Genomic DNA, 19,928 nt, shown 5'->3' with positions numbered 1-19,928 from the left:
TAGTTTTTTTGCCATTCAAGTTGCACAAATGCCATTCTTTGGGAGACATCTCCTGCCAATCTGAAAAGGCCCATCACAGCCTAGTCAAACTCAATTCCATTACTTTGAGGTTTTTTTTTCCCTAATCATTTTGCGGTTTCATCTTTTCTTGTTCAGATAAAAGCAAAAGATGGTTTACAAAGTCTCTTCGACTACTAGAGTATTACCAAGCAACCAGTAAACAATTGCTAAACGAATGAAACACTTAAACACATATCAATATGCCCACTCTGAATCTCTCCCCACCCCCCACCCCTGCTCGTTTCATTCACAGGAAATCGCGAGGATCGCTATCCTCGCAGGAAAGCCCTCGAACCCTCATCGCGATCCCAAAGAGCGTGCTCCCTTGCAGGCTGGGCAAGGCGTCCACAGCCTGGAAGCTAACCGGGTCTCAGAGACCGACAGATGCACCCAGGACCCGCCGCTCGCTTCCCAGAAGCGCGGCGGAGCGGCGGCGAGTCAGGGCCCTCCTCGCTTGCCCTCGGCACTGTCGCCGCGCCAGTCGCTCAACCTACCGCTTACACGCCGCTGTCGAGCCCAGCTCAGCCCGGGCTCCGGGTTACCTGGTTGCCAGCCGGCCGGGCCGCGCTGCCATCACCCTGCGACTGGCGTCCGCAGCTGCCCGCTCCGAGCCACCGTACTCCACGGAAGGCCTCGCCGGCCCCTCCCTCAGCGTGCGTACCAGCCCCATTCGTAGTACAGTGTTTCTTAGCAACCGCTTCGAGTCTCCAGGCCGGGGGTGGAGCCTCGGAAACCACCGCGGGGAAGCTGAGGGACGAAGCGAGAACGACCAATCGGAGACGAGTTCCAGGCCCTACCGGCCCGCCTCCTCTGACTGTCGCGAATCCGCGGGCAGCTTTACGGCAGCCAGGGGGTGGGGGCCTCTGGGTGAAGAGAAGGAAGCAACCAACCAACCAAGTCGCCCCCACCCCCTACCCCCACCTCCACCCACCGCGGATCTGGTTTACGGCTTGGAGCGCAGGCTCCAGTGCGGCAGCTGATTGGTTGCCGAAGGCTTGGTCCCATCCCAGTGACCCCAAAGTGCTGGAAGGAGGGGGCGGGGGTGGCCCAGTGCAAAGTGCATCCCGAAAGCCCCCTGTCGGGACACCCCGCTGCTGACACTTCGGACCTGGTACCATTTGGGGTCTCCCTGTCCCCAGACCTCTTGAGTCCCTCGGTAGCTGGAAGCCTCCGGCCCGGCGCGCGGCAGACCCCTGGTCTGAGCCCCTGGACTGGGACTGCCCCCCCACCCCAACCCGAGCCGGCACTTCCTCCCTGCACCCCTTCCCGGAGGCTGCTCCTGAGGCCAAGACCGCCACCTCCTACCGGATCGGCTATCTGGATGCTCTCCGGGCTGGGGCCGTGAAGCACCGAGGAGGATCAGGAACACGGTGTCCGGCCCTGCCTGGGGTGTTTCTTCAATGGAGAAGTTGGTGAATGTAGAGGAGGCTGAAAGGAGAGAGAGGAGCTGCAGCTGAGGGGACAGGTAAAGTCAGTTTCTTCCTCCCCACTGCCCCCCTCGAGGGGAAGGGGCTGACTGGGTGTGGGAGGAAGGAGAAGCCCTGCTTTCGCCTGCCTGCCCTTGCCACTCTCCAGCCTTTCTTAGCTCCCCCATCCTCAGAGCCTCTCCTCGCCCCTGGACTCACTGCACCACTCATTGGTTCCTGTTTTCCAGGTTTGAGCTGGCTGTAGGACACTCGTGTGAGCAGAAGGGGTCTACCCACCCACCGGAGAAGCAGCAGCGAGACTGCTTTGGACCGGCATCCTCTCTAAAGGTAAAGACCAGGCCGCCCCTCCCCCATTGTTTATTCCTGGCCCCTACCTCATTAAGCAGTGCTTTATTTTCCAGGGTGGTTGCCTGGGAAGGCTAGCTTTCCTGGACCCTAGGTTCCTAACCAAAAGAGAAACACAGCCCATGTCCGATCCCAGAAACATCCTCTGGTTCCCGTTCAGACTGTTTCCGTGTTTTGCATTATCTTTAGGTACACTTGTGTCATTTACTCTGCTCTGAGGCTTTGAGACCTTTCGGTAGCTCCCCGCCTTCCTTACTCTCATAGGAATTCCTCGATTCCATGTTAATTGCTTGTTAATTCTGAATGATGCTGCTTTTAACTAAACCACAGTTTACTGCCGCCTCCCCCCCCCCCATGGTTTTCTCTCTACCTCCATCAGGAAAGTTTCAGAGTTACCTAACTGATAATGGCTTGGCAGCAGAAGGTGAACTGGAGGGCTGAAACTTAGGGGTTTTGAAGAAAATAATTTGCTTTGGGAAAAATGAATGTGTGTAGCTAACTTCATAGGAGCTGTGTAAAAGCAATTAGCTCCTGAAACAAAGTATGTGGCTTACTCTTTGGGTTTTTGCACATGACAAAATGGATGGACACCAGGGTTGTTATAAAGTGATATAAGTATTAGTTACATCTTTGGGGTTCTAGGTGAATTTAGAAAAATTTATATTGTACCTCCTTGACAATAGTGGCACAGTCAGGAATTTGAAAACAAAGTAATGTCTTGGTATGTTTAGCTATCTGGGGCTTAGTTTTGGCAGTGGTCATTCTTGTTTTCTCATTTTAAAACCCTTACAGAGAATTTGCTAGATTGAAATGTAAGCACCTAGTTCATGTGGTCACATTTCTGCTGCCTATTTTGTTGCTGCCTCCAAAAATGCCCTCAAGGTAAGTTTAGACCAACCATATAGAGAGAAGTTATACAAAGGACAGCAGAGAGACTGCTTAATGAGTAACTCTATAGCATTGGCTATCACAAATAAAAAGTGACTCATTTATCTTAATAACTCAAGTGATTTTGGAATTTTTCAGTACAAAGAAGTAATTAAACTGGTAGACTTTTTACTTTGTTCCTTTAGATTTCATGTGCCTTGCGCGCACACACACACATACACACATGCCTTTTGAGTCTACTGATCCTTAAGACTTAAAGATAATTTTAAAAGATTCTGAGGGATTGTATATTTTTAAAACTTGAAATTCAATTCCAAAGAAAGTGTTTTGAATGGAATTTAAAAGTAGTATATATTAGCTCCATGCGATAGAGCCCTCTCTCTAATTGCTATACTTATTTTGCTTGTGTTTTTTTTTTTTTTTTTTTTTTTTGAGACAGGGTTTCTCTGTGTAGCCCTGGCTGTCCTGGAACTCATTTTGTAGACCAGACTGGCTCCGAACTTGGAGGTCTTCCTGCCTCTACCCTGAGTGCTGAGGTGAGAGTGCTGGGATTAAAAATGGGTACCACTGTTGTTCTTTCAAGGCTGAGGCAGTAGGATGGAGAATTTGAAGTCAACTTGGGCTGTTTGCAGAGTGAGACACAGTTTTTAAAGAACCGACGGAAAGAAAGCAAAAGGATGGGGGGGGGAGCCCCTAATATTCGTCAGTGACTGTACTATAGATAAAATTTAGGGTAGCATTCTTACACACACACACACAGACACAGTTTTTAAAGAACCAACGGAAAGAAAGCAAAAGGAGGGGGGAGCCCCTAATATTCGTCAGTGACTGTACTACTGTACTATAGAGAAAATTTAGGGTAGCATTCTTATACACACACACACACACATACACACGGAATTAAGGAAAGTTCTGTCAAGGTAAAGGGTAGTTGGTACTACTTAAATACAGACCTCAGGGCTGGAGAGGTTCTGCAGTTAAATGGGGATCTCAGCAGTGTGCTGCCTTCTGAGTACCTTATACCTTTTTTAAAAATGGTAATAAAATATTTGGAGTATGTTTCAAAGGTAAAAAGCACTATATATTTTGTGGTCTAGCCTCTTTAGTGGAAGTGGGGGGAGTATTTTCCTCTTGAGAGTTAACTTGGGATGTATTTGCTAGGGTTCCTAAGTGAGGCCTATGTTTACCTGAGGTTATAAATGAGGAGCACTAGTCACACTTGTAAAGATAGATATTCCTCTGTGCTGGTTTCTAGCCAGGCCGTTATTGCTACTTAAATCACAGTGTGTGAATCTGCTCAGCTAGCAATGGTTTTCCTAAGAAAACACGCACGCGTGCGCGCACACACACACACACACACACACACACACACACGGAATGGGAGTTGTAATAATTAGTATGGTTGAGAATGTTTGGTTTAGGTTATGTCAACACATTTAAAATTTATTTAATTTGGACATTTACTTAGCAACATGGCTATCTAGATATTTATATTTCTGTATCTGGCAGTCAACTTGGTGTTAATTTTATTTAGAGTGACATGGAGGGGGCACTAATCTGATTATTTGGTAACAAAATCCAGATTTATATCACAAAAGGAGAGTAATTGATGCTACTTAAGTATGTGCTACATCTTTAGTATGTTATGACCACGTCTGTCTTTTATACCTAAAATGATCACGATTAATTCTATTAGATTATATGCATACATTATATATAAAGTAAATATATAATGTCTTATTTTGTTCACGTGTGTGTGTGTGTCTTTAGCTTGTTCACATTTAGTGTATGTGTAGTCTCTGCTCACATTTAGCCTTAGTGGTTCCATTCTTAAAATGGGCAAATAAAGTCAGATAATCTGGATATCTAAAACCTGACCTTCAGTTTTTCATTTTCATGTGAATGCACGCCCTCAGTGTAACTTTCTGGCAAATTCCTGAGGCGCTGGCTAAGTTTGACTTGGCATGACTACATTAATAGGGCACTATTGACAAAGCATTTCTAATACCCGTGATTTAAGCTTTGAGTTGGATCTCTGTCACTTCATCTGCATTTTGTGAAAATCATTGGGTTTTTCTCCTATAATTTATGTGAGTCAGGTAAGCTGTGAATGATATCAATCTATTTGTCACACAGAGATCCAGTCATTTGGAGGAAATACAATGTCCTTCTTTAGGGACATGAAGGCTATGGTATGTTGAGTGATACCAAAATAACACCTGCTTTATTTGGGCGTCAGGCCCTTGATGGTATAAGTGGAGCCCAGCAGCCTGCCTGTTGGCTAATATTGTGTACTTTGATCGGACAGAGTATATTTCCATATCTGGCTTCTCTCTGGGGTCTTGTGAGCCATTGGCAGATTTTTAATTTTTGTCCTCAACCCAGTGTCTTGAAAGTTGCTTATTTCTTTCCTTATCATGATTTACTCTGCAGAGAAATGCTCTGTGCTGTCTTGAGTCAGATGCTGTGTGACCTTATTTCTGTTGGTTTGAGACCAGGAAACGGAGGTCCCATGTGTGTCCCTTCATAAGATGTTGCAGAAACAGACAGCAAGCCTGCAGTCCTGACACGTGGGAGCTAAGGCAGGAGATCCCAGGTTGCTAGCCATCTTGCCCTTACAAGGGAGGCTTGGTATCTCAACCAAACAAAACAACAACAACAACAACAACAAAAAAACTGTGGAAGAAAATAATACGCAGAAGTCATAATACCCAATCTTGTGCCGAAGGAAATTGTTGAGACATCAGATTTGTTGAAGGCTATGTATTCTTGAGCAAATGTCTACCATATCTTGATTAATGTGTATATTCTACTTCAGTCTGTTATCTCAGTGTAGTTAAATTTTCTTTTAACTATGTGAGGTAATTCTGATCCTAACTGAATGAATTTTACTTGTCCACCTGTAAAGAAATTAGGCAGCAAAAAAATTAAAGTATTCAGTATGGTCAACTGTATAAAAGCTTGGAGACCTAGGTTGTTATCTTTTGGCTTTTTTATAGTAGAAAAGATGAGTTTGCCAAATGTAAGCATAGTATTAACATTAAGTAGTAGGACTACTTTATAAAATGACATGCACTGGGGGAAAAGATTCATTTTGACACTTCCAAAGTCTTCCGTATTTGTTTATTATTTACTTTTTTTTTTTTGAAACCCAGAATGTGATTTCTAGCAGTGAACCTGATTTCAGTGGTTGCTGGAGTCTACAGCCATCATTAATTTAAGAAAACTTTCTGTTGAGTGTATATTATTTAGAAAATTGCTTCTTTGTCAAGACTCCTATTTTATAGGTGATTTCTGAGAGCCATCAGAATTTTGAACTTATATTCCCTACAGAAAGCTTGGCTTTTCCTTTCCCACCTGTGGCTTTTCTTGATGACGTTTTTTATAGGCACCTGTACTGCTGAAGTTGTATTCGTTCTTAAGGTCCGTGGAGCTTTTTTCCCTCCAGTGCCCATAAAGTAACACCAAGAGGAAATTAGTTACTAGTCGGACACCTCGGACTTTGGGGCTACTTTGATAATGCATACAACAGAGATCATGTGTACACGGTACATCATGCGTGTGTGTTCTCCCCTGTGATGCAGCTCGTGCGTGTATGGAGTAGCTTTTCAGTTTAAAGTTTGTGGTTTTGGAGAAATGGCTCAGTGGTTAAGAATTCATCTCTTACAGAGAAACCAGGTTCAGTGGTCTCTGCTGGCGGAGAGCCCTGAGGCTGGTTCCTTTGTCCAGGCGTTGGTGGCTTTACCTTGGCTTGTTTTCTTTGAGCACTTTCATGCCTTCAGGCACTGTAAGATGCTCCAGGCTCACCTTGCAGACTTCCTGCTCTGGTCTCCGTCCATTTCTGCAAGGATTGTTCTGTGGTATTTGTACTTTGCTTTGAAGGAGTTATTCTGACCGTGCCTACTTCTTTTATTTAGAAATAATAGGCACAGGTCGCACTCAGAATTTAGTTCCGTGTGCATACAAGCATTTTGCTGTTCTTAAAGACTTCAGACAAGGGAAAATAAAACATGAAGAGAACAAAAGGGACGCATGGATGATTCTAATTTGAGTTGCGTATCCCCTTGCACAGCCAGCAAGCCTCTACAACTGCCACTCGTCCCTGCACATGTCAGCTTGGCAGATGGCCTGTCCCTCTTCTTGTCTGAAAGTTTAAATGATAAAGGTTCTGCACTCCTTCCCCCCACTTGAAGGGGTGGCAGGTCTCCCAATAGGCTAATTCCTAGAGTGATCTCCTTGTGATATTGTGTGTATGGTGGGGGTGTCTCTGCTGTCCTTAACCTGAATGGAATCTACAGAACTGGGATTCAGTGGGAATGGGGAAAGAGCCCTTTTCTTTTAGCTATATAGAAAGAGGTTGGGTTTTTAGTGTTCTGTTGTTTAAGAATTCATCAGGAGAAGCTAGCAAAAACTCTGGCTAGTTAATGTTTTAAGTTGCTCCAGTGTATGCATGTAAATGTTATTGACTGGATGCCTTTAAGGCATATGAAGAGCTACCATTCAATGGCATAATCTCCTTTTACTTATAATAGTTTACATTGGCCTTGGGCAGCTGCTGTATTGAACGCACACATTTTTCTTTTTAGTCCTGTTTTTAAAAAGCAGGTGACTGATGATGTCCTTAAAAAAGTAATTCGGAGAAGCAGGCCTGAAGATACAATCTCAGTAGAAAAAACAAGAATCTCAGCTTGTATCCAAATTCCAAATGTGTGATTTGTTATTTTCCTTATTTACCCTTTTTCAAGAAGCTGGAGAACGGGGGAGGGGGGAATAGAAGGGCACAGAATGCCAAAAATAAATCTCATTTGATTGCATCTTGGAGATTGTTTTAAGCAGCAAGATCATTTTTTCCAAAACTGTCTCTGAGTTCTATCAGTTTGTTATAAATTCCTGAAACCTAAAGTCTTCAAAAAGTAGAATTTGCGAACAGCTGTGGTCCTTTGTTAGTTTCAGAGACTCCCATGGTTGTTGTTTGATTTGTTTTTAGGTGAAGAAAACTCTTGCTCCGAGGCCTGGACATGTTGGGAGCCCCTTCCCCATGATGCTGCTTGTGCACAATGGTCATTAGACGACCTGTCTACCAAGAGAAGAGTCATTCTTCTGTAAGGTAACTCAGCGCCATCAGTCGCTGATGCCGTTTTAAGGAAAATGACACTTTTACTTTTCCTCTTGAAAACTGATAAGGAGTTGGTTGGGGCGGCTGCTTCAGTAATAGAGTATATGCTTAGAATAGGCTCTGGGCTCAGTCTCTAGCAGGAATAGAATAGAGTTGAACAGAAATGAATGAGTGAAATTGTGATTTAAGAACAAACTAATATATCCACAGTGCAGCAGGCACTTGAAAGGAAAACCTAAGTTTGTTGTTTCAGTCTTTTTCCTGCATAGTTGACCTCTTTCAAGTGCCAAGGTAATCGGTCTGAAACATTCTTTGGGGGCTAGGGCAGGGACTTAGTGGGTAACTTGTGTTTGAGCATAAGTCTGAAAACTGAAGTTTGGATCCCCATTTACTCATGTAAAAGCTGAGCATGGAAATGGGAACCTGTAACCCCAGCACCAGAGTGCAGACACAGAGAGGATCATGGGGGCTAGATAGCCAGCCAGTCTAGCAGGAATGGTGCAGTGCAGGTTCAGTGATGGACCCTGTCTCAAAAGACAAGGTGGAGAACTGTAGCAGAAGAGACCCTAAGTATATGCGTACACACATATACCCTCAAAGCTCACTCAGAGCCAGTGTGGAGGCACACACCTGCAACCTCATCGTTTGGGAGACAGAGATGGGAGGATCAAGAGCTCAGGGCAAGCCGAGGCTACTTAGCAAGTTGGCAGGTCAACCTTAGCTAAATGAGGCTGACTCAAAAAATAAAATAGTAAAGTAAATAAAAATTTCAAAAGCATGCTTTAATGATGGTGGTCTGAATAGACAGTAAGAGCTTCCATTAATCTATTCTGATGAGTTTTGATACTGTCTCTTAAAGCACTGAAACTAATATGAAACTATCCTGAAAGGTATTTTCTATGTTAAATATCTAAGCCAAGAGACTGAATTTCAAGGAAGTAGTTAAGTGAAGAAACAAAAGGAAACTTGCTTATTAAGAGAACAAATTATCGATAAATTTCCCCTTCCCCAATTTTCTCTAAGGAAAGAGCTATTTGAGGCAAGAGCTTGATATTTTTAATTACATCACTTAGTGATATTGCTGAGACTGTAATGATGTCATTTTTATGTACAAAAGCACATCAGATATTTGTGATCTTAACTTGTGTTGGTTCTACCAAGCTAGGCTTACTTTATTTGTGTATAGTCCATGGTGAGAAATTTTACAAGAAAAATTGATAGCAAAATTATCCTGAGATGTCTAACCTACGTATGAGAACAGAATATTTTCAAAGGGCTTTACCACATTTTTTTCTTTCAATCAAATTTACTTATAGAAATGGAAGTTAGATTAGTCTAACTGCTTCTTTTCGTTGTAATGTCTTCCCAGGAACTTGCCAGCTAGGTTTCTGTGTATATTTCAATGCTTAAAAGCACACAGACAGCTTGTACCCCCACATGAGAAGTAGCCATTTTACTTTGGATTTCCTTTGTGCGTAAATGAGCTCATTCGCTGCTAGGTTTGTGGATATACTTCTCCATGACCAGCAGAGGCTGTGGAACCCTCAGCGGTATTGTTCACTGAAGTCATTCATCCTGTGACTAACCAGTAGGTTCTTTATGCTGCTTTGAGTGTTTCTGAAGGAAAACTGGTACAGAGTTAGAAAAAAAAAATGTTTTAAAAGGATGTGACAGCCAAAGAGAGGATGAAACACCATGGTCAAATAGCCTGAGGTGGGAAAACGAAGAAAACGAAAGACACACACACACACCTATATACACCTATATATACCTATATACACCTATATATACCTATATACACCTATATACACCTATATACGTAAATATAATCTACTTTACTCCAGCTTAGTTTGCTCAGCCTGCTTCCCCCAAGCTTTGTTACCTTGCATTAAAAATAAAATGCCTGGACTACTTCGGACACTCAGCCTGAAGTGTTTTCATCACAGGCTTTATTTAGTCTGCGTAAAATAACAAGCTGTTTTCTAGTACTCCATATTGATTGGCTCTGACTTGTGAGAGAATCTTTGAGTAGTTTGTGACTTAAGTCTTGAAGGCGCTTCATAAATTAGACTTCCCAAGACCAGTACTACTCTGGCCCCTCTGGTACTGCATCTTGGCTTCTTGCTGCCACCCCTCATTGTGTCTAAAATAGAACCATGATGGGAAAATGTAGTTTCAAGTTTTCAAAAGGATGCAGAAGAGAGTTTTAGTTAATTCAGGAATCTCCATCTGGCTTTCTCTTTCAATTAATTTGTAACCTTAATGCAACTATTGAAAGTTTTGGTCTTAGCATATGCATTTAGCCAGTAGTATTGAAGTGCTGTTAATTATTACTGTGCTGATTTAGGAAGTAGACAGTTCTGTGGTAGTCAGTGGGCACAGTGCGAAGAGCCACATTTTCTAAACTTCATGTGTTCTCCCTTCCCCGAAAGGCTGATTCCTTTGACCTAATGACTGGTTGGTGAAAAGTGGACTCTGCTAGGATGTTACACCACCACTGTCGGAGGAACCCTGAGCTCCAGGAAGAATTGCAGATTCAGGCTGCAGTAGCTGCCGGGGATGTTCACACAGTACGAAAGATGCTGGAGCAAGGCTATTCCCCAAATGGCCGAGATGCCAATGGCTGGACCTTGCTCCATTTCTCTGCAGCAAGAGGAAAGGAGAGATGTGTTCGAGTGTTTCTAGAACATGGAGGTGAGTTTACTAGATGCAAGGAGAAACTTGCAATGGTGTTGAGTTGAAAATGCACTCATGCACATTTGCATGCAATTTTTAATGCTTCACTTGCCTTAATGTTCAGTGTCATTTTTTCCTCTTTGCAGAGATTTTTGTGAAACACTGAGTTTTGTTTCAAACCAGATTACTGAGTAGGCTTTACCTGGCATGTGTAATTTCTACAGGGACTCAAGCTCTCCCAAGTCTTCAACTCAGAACCTTTATTGGGGCTGGCAGCCACTTGGGTTTCGGAAGCAGAAGTGGTGGCATCTACCACTGGGGAGTTACCCAGGTTTCCCCTTTTGGAAATTGCTCAGGTCCCTTTAAGCAACTTGGCCCTCCCCATCCCTTAGACTGTGGATTTGCCTCCCTTTCCTCTTGGATGGTTTCTCTTGTTCTTTTAGATCTCTTTCCTTTTCCAGAACTTACAGGGTGTATAGGCATGCCACAGAAGGGTGCTTGTCTAAGGTCTGAGTCTGTAGACAGACGTGGCTAGTGACTGCATTGGCCGTTTCTATAAGGCTTCTTCTCAATTGACTCCTCTCTCCAGTGGATTTCAACTCTTACCTTGAAGACAGGCCGTGGTGTGTATGTGTCTGTTTTAGACATTACCTATGTCTACATTGTCTATATGTTAGGGTGTGAATAGGGCCCGGCTCATTCATCAGCAGTGGCTTTGTTCCATTCCGAGAGTGCGCTCTGAGATGTGTACTGGTAAAGACGGCAGACTTGCTTGCCTCCTGAAGTACAGAAGTGTTACAAGTTCCACAGCTCTCCCGCAGGCCATGTGAATTGGTGACTGTACGAATGCTAGGCTGGCTCCAGGAGAAAGCTAAACCTGAGCCCTGGAGTGACCATGTGCCCCAGCGGCCCAAAATGGGATTTATACGCCCCACATTGTTGGCTGTGGACAGAGTCCCTAGTTCCCCAGCCTGTACCCACTCATAGCTGTCTTCCGTGTCATTTTTACCCTCTAACTTACAGACCTCAGTTCCGCAGTTAATGAAGGGTACGTACATGGAATGTCGGGAAAAGGGATCAGAATGAATTCTGCCTGTGACTTGGTAAAATTAAGGCTTAATTAATTAATTAAAAATTAAGGTAAGATTAAGGCTAAAATTAAGGTTATGACTCACATTTGCTTATTTCCCCAGCCCAAGTGCCTTTCAGCTCCGTCAGCCTCACTTAATAAGGAGTATGTCCAGATAGTAACTCATGGACAGCATCTCCTTTAAACAAAGCACACCCTCACACACACTCTGCACAGACGCCATACCCTGCATGGCCTGCCCAGCTCCTGCCTGCCACTACTCAAAAGTGCCCCTGACTTGGGTGACCCTGGGTGCTTGGCCCTCTTACTCCTTCCTAACACACTTGTAGAAATTGTTGTCATGTAGATTTTAGAGCTTACTGGCTTGCTGCTCTGCCACAGTTGTTTGTTTGTCACTCAACTTCATGGAGCATTGTGTTTTTCCTTAACTCTCTGGGGTCTGCTGTTGTAATGTGTGAATGTGATATGACGTGGAAAGCATGTCATAGCTCTCCGGCTGGCTTCCAGTCAGACTTTTTGTATAAGTCAATGAGTGATAAGGGAGGAAAGGAAAAGCTAATGATGAGCCAGCCAGGTGTAAGTTGTGGACTCTTAAGCATCTCCCTTTCCTCCAGCCCGCGGGTGGTAACTGGCAGGGCTGAGAGTGACTGTGCGGTGGAGTGTATATCTAGCACATTTATATTTGAAGCCCAGTGTTCAGCCCTAACACTGCAGTAAAAGAAAGGTGGGTATGTGCACGCACACATATCTGCGTGTGTATACACGTGTGTGTGCATGCATGCTTGTGTGTGTGACAAACTGCAATTCATGAACCCACACTGCACAGTATAGTGCATTGTAGTGTATTTGTAGAATTGGGTGCCCAGCCCCACAATTAATTTCTAAAGTAACTGTTACGTCTACAGAAAGAAACCTCGGTGATTCTGTTAGTAAGACATTTAGACTTAGCTTGTTCCTTTGAGTATAGTATTTATATTAATATGCTTCCACTTGGTTATTCTTTCAACTTTGTTCCTTTTAGTTTCTTTAGCAAGCATGAAACGTTCTCAGCAGGCTTTTGAGAAGGTAGTGCATATTAGAACTGCTTAAAATCCAGGTTGACATTCTTTGGGCTGTGCAGGGTGGTGGCCACTAGCCGCTCTTTACTACTGACTCCCCTTCTAGAAGCCATGGCTTTCACTGGCTTCTGGTGCAGCTGCAGAAATAGCCTGTGCCCCTAGCTTAAAGGTTTTCAGCCTCTTCTTGTATACCTTCTGTTCTGTATCTTGACTTTCGCTACGGAATAGCTTCATCATGAGGGTTCCCTGTCAGTCCCCAGTTTAGCTTTAGATTCCACGGTCTGGGTACAATTAAATTGTACTTAACTCCAGTTATGGGGCATTTGAAATTGTTTGAATCTTTCTTCTAGGGCCAATATTGCAGGAAGTGTTCTTTTTTTTAACCTTTGTTAGAGTTTTGTTTTTGTTTGTTTTTTTTTTTTTATTTCTAGAAGTACTTCCAAGTCAAACAGTGTATTATGGATGCTGACACATTGCCCTCCAAAGAGCCTGCAGTTGCCTGTGCCCTCCCTGAGTGGGTGGGACAGTGCCCAGTCCCCACTTCACCCAGCTGCGTATTGCCAGATGGCTGGCTCTTCCTTGTGTGACGTGCTTACCTCCCCCCTCCCAAGACGGCATGCGAGTATCAAACTAACAAGCCTGAGCTTGTCCCTCTTCTGCTCACTTTTGGCTTGTTCAGGTGTCCTCTTTTGTCAGTTCCTGGTGGAAACCTTTCTCTTAGTTTGTAGCGATCCCACATTCCTATTGCCTTCACTCTAAATTGGGCATGTTTTATTTTGCTTTTGCCTGGGTTGTGTCTCTTTGGTCTTGGTTAGTAAATCCTCCATACTGCAGGGTCATTATTTGCCTGCATTTTCTTCTCAAGACTTTGTAGCACTTGGGTCACCAGCCTGCCCATAAATGGCATTTGTGCGTGGCAAGAGATTATTGATACAATATCACGCTCTTTCCCACAAAGATTGCCTAAACTTCCCTTCTTTCCTCAGGGCTTCACGCTGCCAAGTCACATACACAGGTTCAACACCCCAGCTTCTACTTCTGAATTTTTATTTAGTGCCCCAGGACCAGTGTAAGGCCGTTTGTATTGTTCTCTGAGAACATTACTCCAATCAAAAGAGATCTGTAGAATGCATCCCATGACTCTCCTCACTGCAAATTATAAAAGTTTGAAAAGGATAGTTAAAAAGGAAACTCATAACCCCACCCCCACCCCCATTGTCATAGTTATTCACAAGGCTTCGACATATATGTACATTCTCCATGTAATGTCCTGCCACATCTGTAAATGGCCCTGCAGCCTAGAAGTGCCATGCAGGAAAGCTACAGTCTGTGCTTGGCACCTTTGCCCTCACCTGTGATGTGAGCAGTCGCTTATCTTCTGGATTTCTCCTCTGCTGACTAGCTGTCCTTTTTCTTCGCTTCTTTCCACAGAGCCACTGTTCCACTCTGTGGCAGGGAAACCCCTTTCTCATCAGGATTGTGGACCGATCTCATTCACCCCCACATTATATAACCCTGTCCCAACCCAGTCTCCAAATAACATGACACTTCTAAGTAGAAATGGAAATTAAATCCAGTAGGGACTTCTTGTTTCCCGGCACAGAATCTACGCAGTCTGTCGTGTGCTCAGCACAGCAGTGGATCATCTGACCCCTGCAGTTCCAGCTCTGTGCAGCAGCCCCTCCACCTTCTTGGGGGTCTCTGAGCTTCGAGGCATGGTCACAGAGGTCACTGTAAAGCGTCTGCCATCATGGTCTTCTTTCCTTTGCTTACACCTGCTTCCCCTTTAAGTCTTCCTAGCACTTTCTCAGGGCTGCCACTTCCTTCCAACAGACTAGGTCAGGTGGAAACTTCATTTTTGTCCCGTTAGATGCTGCCACCGGGCCCTGGATAATGCTCTCTGTACCCTGTGGGATACTGTTTCCTGGAATAGTTGCAAGCATGCTGAAGGGCTTCAGCTTTCTGTTCAGGGTCTGTAGCTCTAGTTCAGCTGAAGGTGCTGAAGACAAAACCACATGCATGTTTGTTCCCAGTGAGAAAGAACAGAAACCAGCGATCTAAACTGATTACTTCCTGATCTTGTGAGCTAAAACTAATCTTAAATTATGATGATGACAATGACGACAATGATGATGATGATGATGATGATGATGATGATGATGATGATGCTTAAAAGCCCATCCCTTGTTGGGTCAGGATTCGAAACTGCTGAAATTCACAACAGCTGCTCTTCCACAATCACCAAATAAGGGAAAGGGGAAAGGACTCAGAAGCAAGGTAGTTCACTTTGCCCTCTGCACTCCCTCCCTCTCTGCTCACTCTGTGGGTGTGACAGTGACTCTGAGATGTATGAGGTGGCCATTTGGTTCCAGATAAAGCATTCACTCATCTTCAGAAAATGCTGCTGAGCACCTAGTGTGTTCATACCTATTGTATGCCAGGCCCTGCCTTCAGCAAGCTGCAGTGGTAAATGGCCCTGGTATTCACAGCCCAGCAAATGGATGGGTTGGGAGCTATGTTCCCTAATGACATGTCTTGTGTGGACAGTGCTTTAAGCTTTTAGAGAGTGATGCTTTTAGTCTTCCCATTGAAAGATGAGCCACAGAAGCAAATGTAATTCAGATACCCCAGGTCTTCCACCTTGATGACAGCAGAGCCAAGCTCCAAACCATCATCTAAACTGTGGTTCTGTACTGCCTAGAAAAGAAGCAAGGCATTCCAAGAGAGCAAAGTGCCATGTGTAACAGGGCCCCTCTGTGTATGAGGTGTGAGAGTCCAGGATCTCCCCAGAATGCAGGGCTTGGGTGGGGTTCTTGAAAGGTGTGATGCAGGAAGGGCTGGAAACTTGGTGGAGTGGAACATTCTACCTGTGCGAGACACTGACGGTGGGGGTTGAAGGAGAGGAGCATGTGTGATTTTAAGGACTGAAATAGTTGAGTATGACTGGAGCAAGGCCAACAGTTTAGGGATGCTGGGCAGGGCAGGGCAGGGCAGGGAGAAGCGGACAGGGCAGTAGGAAGTTCCCTGGTTAGTTTCTGAGCTCATCAGAACAGCCCAAGACCTAAGGCAGGAAGAGCAGGTAAGCTATGCAATGGGAGAAATCAAGAGCAACAGAAGCTTCAGGTCAAGAAGAAGGGAGAACTTCTTGTCACCACTTCCTAAAAGGGCATAGCTACCTCAGGAAGTAGGGGAAGGGGCAGCCAGATGGAATATGAGAAAGGAGATGTGGAAATCTCAGCCACTTACACAACCAGAAATTGTTTATTTAAATATTCATACATGAAAGGCTACAACACGAAAAATACTGTTCTACCTGTCAAGTCCACAGAGCCACATGGTGATACCAAGACACAGAGCTAGCGAGCTGAGGACCGAGAATCAAGGAGAGTGATGTAACCCCTGGAAGAAACCTGCTGGGAGACAGCTGGGAATCCAAGTTTGCTTAAAACAACAACAAAACTGTGTTTGATTCATGTAACACAAAAGTGGTGGTGGGCTGGGGCACGGGGCGGTACCCAGGGACCCTAGTTTAAGCCTGTGCTACCTGTGGCATGGGAGGCTATCACATTACAGTGAAACTAGACAGAGTCAATCCTTAGTTTCAGGACTGACCACATTCTGAGTGCCTAGTAGCCACATGTGCTGAGTGGCACTGCTTGGGTAAGTGACATTTTGTTGTCTTACATACTGCTTCAAAATAATGAAAACGTCAGGTTTTCAGATGTCTTAAAAACTTTTAAATCTTCAACACACATGGCTGTATACCATCATACCTCTGCACAAATTGTGGTAATTGGGCCAGTGGGATAGCCCTGTGGTAAAGGCACTTGCCATGTAAGCCGAGTTCAGCCCTCACCCCATGTAAATGTGTGGGGAGAGAAGTGACTCCACAAAGTTGTGCTCTGACGTCCTCTTGTGGCAGGGGTGTGTGCATAGCCACACTAATAACCAGTAGAAACCATGGTGACCTTTCCGAGAAGGTTAGCGAGCTCTTGGATTAAGAGTTTCCTACAGAGGCCAGGTCCCCTCGGGAAAGCAGGCAGCATCCTCTTGAAAAACACATGGAAATAAGAGAGAGAGAATATAGCACTAGCCAGGCAGGGTGCAGTAGGAAGGAAGATGAAAGGGTTTGCAAGAGAGCCCCAGGATAAGTAAAATAAGTATATGATGTGGATTTGTGGAGACACTTTTGGAAAGCAACTTTGTAGTATGTATTAGGGCATTAAAAGTGGCAAATGCTTTGCCCAGTAAACCTATTAGTTTAAACTTAATTATATAATCACTAAGGTTTATTAATTTATTTCAAGGTTAGACTCTTAAAAACAGGAAATATTTTCACATAAAAATACCACACTTCTTTATCTTGTTTTTTGTTTTTGTTTTGCTTTTGTGTTTATTTTATCATTGGCAATGGCATAAAACAAGATGTTTGGAAGTGCTATTTGGCTGTGTGTGTGTCTGTCTGTCTGTCTGTCTGATAGCATAGCACAGGGGAACAGGTTATATTAAAATAGTTTTTAAACTATTAGAATTAAAACCAGAGTGCAAGTAGAAAGGAAATAAAAAGATAGAACCCCTCTATCCAACCTTCTCCGGGGTCTAGCCTGGTAAGTCTCCCTGATCCTTGCTACCCATGCTATATGCCAAACCTGTCAGATCTAGTTTGCGTCCAGTGCCCCAGCCTAATTTGGCCACCCCTGACTGTGCCATAACCAATCTCTAGTCTTCTGCCAGGACCTTATCTACCTAACCCCCTACCCAAGGCCCACACGACATCTAGCCTCCCCCCCCCCCATCCAGAGCTACCTCTACACTCTAGGCTGGACCAGGAGGTAACATCCTGAACACCACTCCAGTCCCTTTTCTCCACCTGACCACTTTTTACTCACAAAACCAATGATGGAGGCCTCTCATTTGCTAATAAAGAAACTGCCTGGCCCATTTGATAGACCGCCCCTTAGGTGGGTGGAGTAGACAGAACAGGAAGAGGAAGTGAGGTAGAAGGATCAGTAAGATGCTATGCCTCTCCTAAGTTAGACAGACCACCGTGCCTCTCCTCAGAGAGAAGCCAGACGCGATGAAGCTCCAGCCCAAGATGGACGTACGCTAGAAACTTCCCGGTAAGACACCACTTCGTGGTGCTACACAGATTATTAGATATGGGTTAATCAAGAAGTGAGTAAGAGGCTGAAAATAATGGGCCAGGCAGTATTTAAAAGAATACAATTTGTGTGATGTTATTTCGGGTAAAGCTAGCCGGGTGGCCGGGACCTGGGCAGGATGAAAAGCAGGCCAGCCCACATCCCCTCACTACAACCAACATTGAAAGATCAGGCCAGTATCTTTTCTCCTCAGCCTAACAGTCCTATCAAAATGTTTGACAATGAGAATTATGTAGATGAACACCGGGACACAGAACTTAAAAGAATGATCATAAGCTTCATCAGAGAATTCAAGAATTTTTAAATGCCACAAACTGTTGATAGAGGTTTTTGTCCCGATTGGACCCATAGCTGTTCTGTCCCAAAGAAACACACAGAGGTCTACATTTATCATAAACTGGTTGGCTATTAGCTCAGGCTTTTTATTAACTCTTACATCTTAAATTAACCCATAATTCTTGTCTATGTTAGCCATGTGGCTTGGTATCTTTTATCAGCAAGGCATTCTCATCTTGCTTCCTCTGCGCCTGGATCACGACTGCAGACTCAGCCTTTCCTCCTCCCAGAATTCTCCTGTTCTGGTTGCCGCACCTATACTTCCTGCCTGGCTACTGGCCAATCATCATTTTATTAAAATACAAGTAACAAATCTTTTCAGTGTACAAGACCATTGTCCCACGGCAGCAAACAGCACACTGAGATCAAGGAGAACGAACTTGAGGAAAATAAATACCCAAATGATGCCCAAGAAAATGCAAACATAAAGCTGTTGGAAATGATGAGTACCAATCAGGACTTGCAAATGGAATTCAGTGAGGAAGTAGTAGAAACACTGAAGAGAACTCAAGGCGAAATGATGCTTTAATTGAATAATCCAAATAACTTAACTACAAACTCAAAGGAAAGCCTGCAAGAAGAGTGAATCAAGCAGATGATGCAATATCAGGACTAGAAGATAAAGTAGAAGATCTAGATCAGATACTCAAGGAATGTGACAAATTAAAACAGACAAACACAAATACCAGAAAAGGAACATGGAAATGTGGAACACCATAAAACAAAACAAAACAAAAACCTTTGAATTACAGGCATAGACGAGAGAGAAAACCTTCAAAATCTCATAAAAGGAGACATCTCCAGACTGAAAAGACACATCCATACAGATCCAAGAAGTACACAGAAGATCAAATAGACAAAACCAGAAAATTCCTGTAGCATATAATAGTTCAAAACACAAAGTATATATAGCAGAGAAAGTGTGTTGACAACTTCAAGAGAAAATTCAAGTCACACATAAAGGAAAAGTCATCAGAATACAGCTGGTTTCTCAGTGGATAGCCTGGAGCAGTGCGTTCTGAACCCTAAAAGGCGATGACTGCCAGGCTGGACTAATAGACAACAAACAATCCACCATTAATGAAGGAGAAAGAAAAACTTCCCACAGTATAACCATCCTAAAAATTTTGTATCCAACAAGCTAAACCTAAAGAAAATACAGGAAACAATATTTAGTCCAAAGAGAGGGGTGAAGGATAGCAGAGGAGCTATGAAAAAGAAATACAAAGCCATAATTAGCAAATACACAAACTACCACTGAGAACACAATACCAAAACTCAACAGGAAAATGGGCACAATTACCACACATTCCAATAATAACTTTAAATATAAATGGCTTAAATCCTCCAATCAAAAGACAAAAGCTTACAAAATGGATCAAGAAACAAAACCCATTTATTTGTTGTCTACAAGAAACACATATTAGCTTTAAAGATAGGTATCACCTTACAGTAAAAGGATGGACAAAAGAACTCCAGTGAGATGGAACCAGTAAATAAGCAGTAAATAAGTAAATAAGTTGTAGAAGGAGCGGCGGGGCTGTGTCCCGCCACCCGGCTAGCTTTACCCGAAATAATTACACTGAAACTGTATTCATTTAAATACTGCCTGGCCCCTAGCCCGTTATCTGTAACTTCTTATCGGTTGATTCTCATATCTTGCTTTAACCCATATTTAGTAATTTATATAGCACCACGAGGGGTGGCTTACCAGGAGAGGTCTTAACCTGTATCCATCTCAGAGAGGAGAAGCATGGCAACTGCCTGAAG

General features: G+C 43.9%; 1 protein-coding gene across 2 annotated transcripts in view; it reads left to right on the top strand.

The window, feature by feature from the left end:
* Positions 1-1,019: 1,019 nt before the first annotated feature.
* Asb7 (ankyrin repeat and SOCS box containing 7) overlaps positions 1,020-19,928 on the top strand; it is a 50,440-nt gene continuing 31,531 nt past the window's right edge. The window contains exons 1-4 of one of the 2 annotated variants that reach the window (XM_038314029.1): positions 1,020-1,525; positions 1,715-1,814; positions 7,708-7,822; positions 10,269-10,530. In XM_038314029.1, the coding sequence (XP_038169957.1) occupies positions 10,320-10,530 (211 nt within the window). In that variant the 5' untranslated portion in view covers positions 1,020-1,525; positions 1,715-1,814; positions 7,708-7,822; positions 10,269-10,319. Of the gene's footprint in view, positions 1,526-1,714; positions 1,815-7,707; positions 7,828-10,268; positions 10,531-19,928 lie in introns of both variants that reach the window. The other variant, XM_038314028.1, reaches the window with a different exon arrangement.

The sequence above is a fragment of the Arvicola amphibius genome, chromosome 12 (genome assembly GCF_903992535.2).
Source record: "Arvicola amphibius chromosome 12, mArvAmp1.2, whole genome shotgun sequence".
Classification (NCBI taxonomy): domain Eukaryota; kingdom Metazoa; phylum Chordata; class Mammalia; order Rodentia; family Cricetidae; genus Arvicola; species Arvicola amphibius.
Note: the sequence above shows the minus strand (reverse complement) of the source record. Positions and strands in the feature narration are given on the sequence as shown.